Below are 6909 nucleotides of genomic sequence, written 5' to 3'. Positions count from 1 at the left end.
TTTAAATGTCAGGGATTATCATTGGAAAGCTCATGAAACTACCCATGAACCATTTATTTTAATTAACAAATTATATTCCTCAGAAATGTCTAGCCCATCTGAGAGATTGTCCTGAAAACAGTGCAGATAAAAACAATGTGTTTTAAGGTATGACATGACAGTAAGAATCACTCACAGCTTTAGGCCACATATGGACGTCCTGTTTTGCTCACTTACTGTCTGTCTGCCAATTCCAAAGGCCTCTAAACAATTTCAAGCAGCTAACCCATGTGGCTCATCTCTGCCGTCTGTAGACGTAAGATGACGTTCCATGCCAACAGCACACAGGACGTTATGTAAGTCTGTCTGAATAATGAAGGGTGGGGTGAGGACAAACACAAACCCAGATGGCTGTCACCAGTTTTCTGCTCAGTGACAGCTTCTGCTACATGAGGGATGAGCTGTTATTAACCTATCAACATTTTCTATTATTCATTTAGTCTAAAGCTATAAAAAAAGGCTAATTATTATGATTTCCCAAAGTAAAATCTTTAAATTGCTTATTTTGTCTAACAGAGAAACATTTTGTTGATCGATTTGTCATCCGACGGAAAAGTCATCAGCAATTATGTGCAAGACAATTCATTATTTATGTAATGTCACTTATGTTCCAAAGTGAATTTGTTCTATGGGATATTCTCTCTGTGTTTCCCTGGATAGAGTTTACTTGAAGAGCTGCAGTGGAGGGATAGTTACACAGAAATGGAATTTGATACTAAAAATACTTCCTTTGGAATGTACACACTTGAATATCGCTGAACTTTAAACCAACAACTAGAATGAGGAAATAATATCTCCTTTAATGTAGGCTGTATTTGGTCAAGAGGGTATTATTGTAAGACATTCTTGCTGGTTGTACACAACAAGCATTTTGAAGATGTCACCTTAGCTTAGGAACTGGTGATGGTCATTTCTCACATTGAGAAAATATTGGTCAGATGAATCCATATTAAAAATGATGTTAATTGCAGCCCGAATTTAATGCCTAAAGGCATAAAAGCAATAAATTAGTTTGCAGGTTACAGTTTGATGATCAAACCTATAAATGGACTCATGACAGTAATTTACTTTGGATTAATTGAATAATTCGACAAGTGAAGCCCACAGTTTTATATAGGCTAGTGCATGATGCTGTCTACTAATAGGCCTACGTGAAAAATCTAAATCACTTTTCACCTTTGATGAGTCTCCTTTTAAATGTGGAAGTGACTGATGCTGACGTGTGACAAATTACACTGTCAAAATATCAACCCCGACACGTGATTTGATGATTTGGTGACTTGTTAAATGACTTGTTGGTGTTATTTAAGTAGGCTAGTTTATATAAATTTGATCTGATGCAAACGGCTATTGGAAACTGCATTACCTTCAGTATCAGCTATGTTTTGGAGGATGTCGTCAGTGTCCAAGGGATCCTCCTTAGAAAAAGGATATGGTTTAATGGTGAAGTCAGCCATCAGATGATAGACTCCCTCCAAAGTGAAGTAACAGTTCCGCTCCTCCTTGTCGTCTTCGTAGACCAGCAGCGCCTTCTTCCAGGCGAAGTGCTCAAACATCGCGGTGAAGGTCTCTGCCATCTTCACGTAGGACGGGGCAATGCGAGTCAAGTGGGAGAATTCTGTGTTCTTATTGCTGAAGCCGGTGGCCAGGGCACCTGCTGTGATCACCGGGATGTTCCAGTGGGACGCCAGCCTCACCACCGCCGCCGCCTCGTACTCGCACACTGGACCCAGTATTAGATCCGGCTTTCTCCCACACGACCTGTCCACTAACTTAAACAGAGCATCATAGACACAGTCAGAGTTTTCAAACTGGATGTTGAAGCGGAACCCTGAGGACTGTCCTCCATCTGTCTTCAGCCTCTGTTGAGCGTAACGGATCGCTGGTGAGACTCTTGTATATGAAAAAAGGTAGGAGTTATTCTGTGGCAAAAATACCAAAACATCTATGTCCTCGGTAATGGTGTTTGTCATAACTGGGTTCGGGACCATCAGAAAGTACACACACAGTGCGCTGAAATACAGCATGATGCCACTTCAGATGAATGCCAAAGTCGCCTTTTGGAGAGATGTTCTTCAAATGTTTCTTTACCCAAGTTGGCTCCACTTGGCAGTGTACATATAGCTGCAAAAAAATCCTCCGCTGTGAGTAAATGGCTTAAATGGTAAATAACTGTAGGCTATGTCTTACGAAGTAAGAAGCGTATCTGTGTTTAATTCTGCACTGAGAGTTCCCCCGAAGGCACCTGAACCTGCTCAAAATATTCTCTCAACAGTTGCTCCTGCTAGGTTCGGCGAGTCTCCCAGCTCTGCCAGCAGCCACCACACACACTGGCTCCGGCCTGGAGTTTTGAAGCATCTTTTCAGGATTATTCCTGCGTCATCGGAGCGCTGCCCACCTCCTTCTTAAAGCTACACTGCTGTCGGGTTCACAATGAGCCACTTCAACATGGCACCAGTTAATATGTGGGAATTTCGGTTCTGCAGGACTGAAAAAACTAACAAAATACACAACTTTATTTCGTGTTTTTCTAAGATGCATTTATTCTTGATGCACATATAAGAGCTGGTTAGAACATTCTAACTCCAAGTAATGCCAAAGTGTTCAACCAAATAGATGATGTAGCCTATTTAGGTCATAATGACTGCTGAGGTAAGTTGTTTCACATCAGGTTATATATTTTCCTCCATAGGTGTCATTTACACTGGGGACGCTGTGGACATGTACCCACCACTTCTTGAAATGTCTGATTTTGCCCCAACATTTACAACAATAGCTTGCAACAAGAAATGTTTCTTAACAAATGAAAATGCGTTGAGAAATGTTTATTTGCACAATACGAAAACATGCAATGCAATTTAAATATAGACTCAACTAATACTACTAATTATTGCATTCTATTTCAATATATTTTTAGATTTTGAATTGTCACCTGCCACCTGAATTTCATGTTTCCCTTTATATGAATAAAGACATTTCCACCATAAATCAGAGCAGAAAATTTCTCCAGCATGCAGGATATTGCTTAATGCTCAAACTATTCTGTTTTGTGACAGAAATAACATCCACATAGAAGTTCTCAGTCAACACATGCTTAGTAAACCCCCTCTGCTGTCCACCTGCATGCTCAGTGTTCCGTGCACTTGTGCTTTTAAACAATGTTTATATCTGTAACGTTGTTCTTCATTTCCATATTTATATATTTCCACATTTATTTATGTTGACTGTATGTTTGTCTACGTGTAGCACCTTATCACCACAGCAAATTTCTCATATGTGCAAAACACTACTAGGTAATAAAGCTCCTTCTGATTCTGATTCTTTTAAAAAAGGTCTAAACACACTGCTTCTACATGTAAGAGGTAGATCCAGCCATATTTTGATGACACAATGATTGTTTCCTTACTCCAAAATTGTCTTTCACTGTTGATATTTTGAAACTCCCCAGGGCACATTTGTTTACACGTTTTACAGCGTACCTGTAAACAGTTCATGTTGTTATACAGTTTGATCTGTCTCAGCTTTCCTGAGCTCAATTGTGTATTCCACCCATCTCTCTGGTTCCCCTCTGATCACTGTGTATAATGTGAAAGGGGTCACTAGTAACGAAGAATTAGCACCAACTCTTCAGTTCTTCTCAGCTCTTTAGCCTCCTATAACTCAAAGTTCTAGCTTCCAGCAGCAGCAGACAGCTTCAGTAAATCAGCTCTGATAAACCCATTGTAAACTGTCCAGCACCAATCTGCACACAGACACAGTCAGAGACTAGCTGGTGAACCCTAGTGCAGTTACCAGCTATAGAGCCAGATCTCTTTCTCAGAAGTTGTTGGAGACTAACCCAGAGCTAAAAGGAGAGTGAATATTAGACTGAATGAATGGTAATATTGCACCATGTCTGCTGGATGTGTGCCAAAAAAAGTCTAGAAGTGTTTTTGTGTAATTTTAGATGGGAACTACTTTGTAAATTGTTGTTGGGTAGTTTTTCATCCATAACAAGCATTGTATTTTATAGGTTATTATCTCTTATTGGTTTTATGTGTGTTTTATTGTCTTTGCACTTGTGAAAGCCGTTTATAGCATGGCTTATGAAAAGTACTTCATAAATAAAAATTATTATATTGTTTAGTGTGTAAAATCTGAATCTTCCACTAGCTACAGCTGTAAAATAAATATGTTGTAAGTAAAACACAGAGAACATTCAGGGTGAGCATGTCGGAACTGTGCTCATGTACAGTACTTTTTTTGTATGTAGTAAATTTGTATGTTCTCACTTTATGGGGAATCATGTTAAGATGAGGTTTTTGGAGAACACAAAACACAGCATTGTTTCCATACAGCACAGAGTCTTACAGAGTGACTGACTGCAATTCCAGATTGACAAAATTACCCAAACCTCTGCTCAACTAACAACCTTGCATTTATCGTGGCTCATTAACATGTGTCACCTACCAAGTCTCTCAGAAGACACATTTTGTTTGCTGGCAAGTGGAGTGGAATTTGCTGACGTACATGCCAATGTTTTCCACAGCTCTCATTACACTTAAAATCATTAAATCATTACATGAAAAGGTAAAGTATTATACTGACTGTGAAGCACAATTCTGTGCTATCTTTATCTGAAATGTCCAAATTATACCAATGAGCACAACTTATTATTCAGCAATTATGGTCATTAAGCTGAACTCAACACATTGTAATGTAATGACAACTTTTACCTGTGGATTTGGCTTAGTTTGAAGGAACTCAGTCTGATTATTGCTAGAATTTTCCAGGATATAAGATGACATCCTGCTGCAGATTCCTGAACTGTAGGTTCTGCTCTGCTTGAGTACTTTAAAATCCTCTGTGCAGACTGGTGTTTTTCTGGCCTTTGTCGTGTTCATCATGTGAAAAGGTTTTTGAGGGGGAGAACCACAAGCAACATAACCAATAACCAGTTTTTGTAGAATTTATCTCACCAGTGTGTAAGACTGTGTTGTAGTGTGTGTTTTTGAGGGCTTGTGTGTTATGTCTGAGGGCAAGGTTTGAATGGTTTTGAGTGGAGAGCTTCATTTTGACCTGAAAATAGAATGTTTGGGGAATTGGGTGAGAAGTTTTGGATTTGTGTTCAGAGTTTTCAGAAAAAGAGACATAATTTCAAGAAATGTGTTTAAGCAATCAAGAAAAACTGTAATTCAACAGCCTACAGGGGCAGGGCTGTAACAAGATTTTTGAAATGAGTGATGTCCAGTTTATTTGTGTTTTTAATTTAGTTTATTTACTGTAATTCATACCAAAAAAATACACGTAAACACAAACAAAAGTTATACACTAGTCACACAAACTAATGCTCTAAGGAAATGCATACAGAGAGACCTGTTGGCAAAAAATACTTCTATTAAAGCTAAATTATGCTCTCTTCTTGTGTGTGTGTGTGTGTGTGTCCGTGTGCAGTGAAGGCTTAACCCACACAGTGGACTCACTAACTACAGGCTGTTCATGGTCTTTCTCTCCACTGCTTGGCTCACTAAAATTGCATAAAATAAAAGATATAGACACACAAGCTATTATCAGGTAGTGCGAACAGGGAGATCTTGGTATAGGGGAGACCGGGTATGGTTGTAACATGGTGGGAGTTGTAAGAGTTGTTAGGGATAAGATTTATTATTTATGTGATCATTTCAGTATTTACCTACTTCCTCCCCGATCAGGCATGGTGGTTATCAAGTCTGGAAACAGGCACATTCAGAATATATCGAGAGATTTTGAGGTCAGAAAGTAATATTTTTGACCAAGACTATATTTTATTTAGTACATGTACTATTGCAGATAGAATTGTTTTATTAATGTTTTCTCAGGAAACGTGGTTTTCCTTTCTAATTTCAAACCACTATGCTAATACAGTTAGCTAAACATTGGTTAACAGGGGTGGGGTGGGTTTTAACACTTTAAAAAGTGTCACAACCATCCTCTATAAATACAACTAGGGACTTTCTTGATTTTAATATTTTACAGAGTGCCCTATGCAGTCTGGGCCCACCAAGCCTGAACTTAAGGGTTACCAGAATCCATTTGTCAGCACTGTGACCAGTACTCCCCTTTCATTTATAGTTCACATGTTGGTGTGTGTATCGGCACTCGATCTTTTCCATACTCCGTCTCTGCCGGTGGAGAGGGCAGAGAAGTGTACGGGCAGCTTTTGAAGTGCTGGAGCGCAAGAAAAAGTCCCGGTACGCCAAAGAGTAAAATATAGAAGTGCTGGTATTGCATACTGTTGAGTACCAGCCCACTTCACTTCAATATCACTACCTGTTTTTTAAGCATATTATAGTGTGGCATCTATTTTTGTTTCTTTTGTCTTATTGAATTTGTCTCAAATTGACAAAACGATCGCCAAAAGCTCTACAAACAGTGGTGCTCTCAGTTATTGCGTACACAAGGTTTTCATGTGTTTTCATAAATTTTTCAAGTTGAAATGAGGGTAAAGATGGAATTATCAGCTGCGCCCGCATGGTCCCAGAGCCTTCATTTAAGTTGATCGTGTTCAATGGTTTTTATTCGAATTATTTTATTGATAGGCTTCAGCCTATATAATTACGGAGGTCCGGACGTCGGTGACCTCATAGCTGGTTACAGCCATGCAGATGGGCTACATCTCAAAAACTGGCCCATTATTTAATTAAGATCTTCTCCCTAAAATCACCGAGCTTGCAGGGCTCGCTGTATCAACTATTGTATTATTTATTGCTATTGTGTTAAGAATAACTTCATTTCAGCTGCAATCCCCATGGAACAAGTCAGGATGTAAAAATATTTTATCAAGTGGTATGCTATGTAGCCTACTTCTCATCACATAAATTACTAATCATTTATGCAGCACATCTGGACACA

At 39.0% G+C, this 6909-nt stretch overlaps 1 protein-coding gene across 3 annotated transcripts in view; it reads right to left on the bottom strand.

Moving 5' to 3' along the window:
• The window catches only part of npr3 (natriuretic peptide receptor 3), a 229411-nt gene extending 227035 nt beyond the window's left edge, over positions 1 to 2376 (bottom strand). For 2 of the 3 annotated variants that reach the window (XM_038702808.1, XM_038702809.1), the window contains exon 1: positions 1406 to 2376. In XM_038702808.1, coding sequence (XP_038558736.1) covers positions 1406 to 2066 — 661 coding nt within the window. In that variant the 5' untranslated portion in view covers positions 2067 to 2376. The remainder of the gene's footprint in view (positions 1 to 1405) is intronic. The other variant, XM_038702807.1, reaches the window with a different exon arrangement.
• Between the last annotated feature and the right edge of the window lie 4533 nt (positions 2377 to 6909).

This window comes from Micropterus salmoides, unplaced genomic scaffold, assembly GCF_014851395.1.
Source record: "Micropterus salmoides isolate LMB-PRFRI ecotype aquatic unplaced genomic scaffold, ASM1485139v1 Ms_hic_scaffold_7, whole genome shotgun sequence".
Classification (NCBI taxonomy): Eukaryota; Metazoa; Chordata; class Actinopteri; order Centrarchiformes; family Centrarchidae; genus Micropterus; species Micropterus salmoides.
The sequence above is the reverse complement of the archived record's forward strand: the minus strand, read 5'-3'. Positions and strand labels throughout refer to the sequence as shown.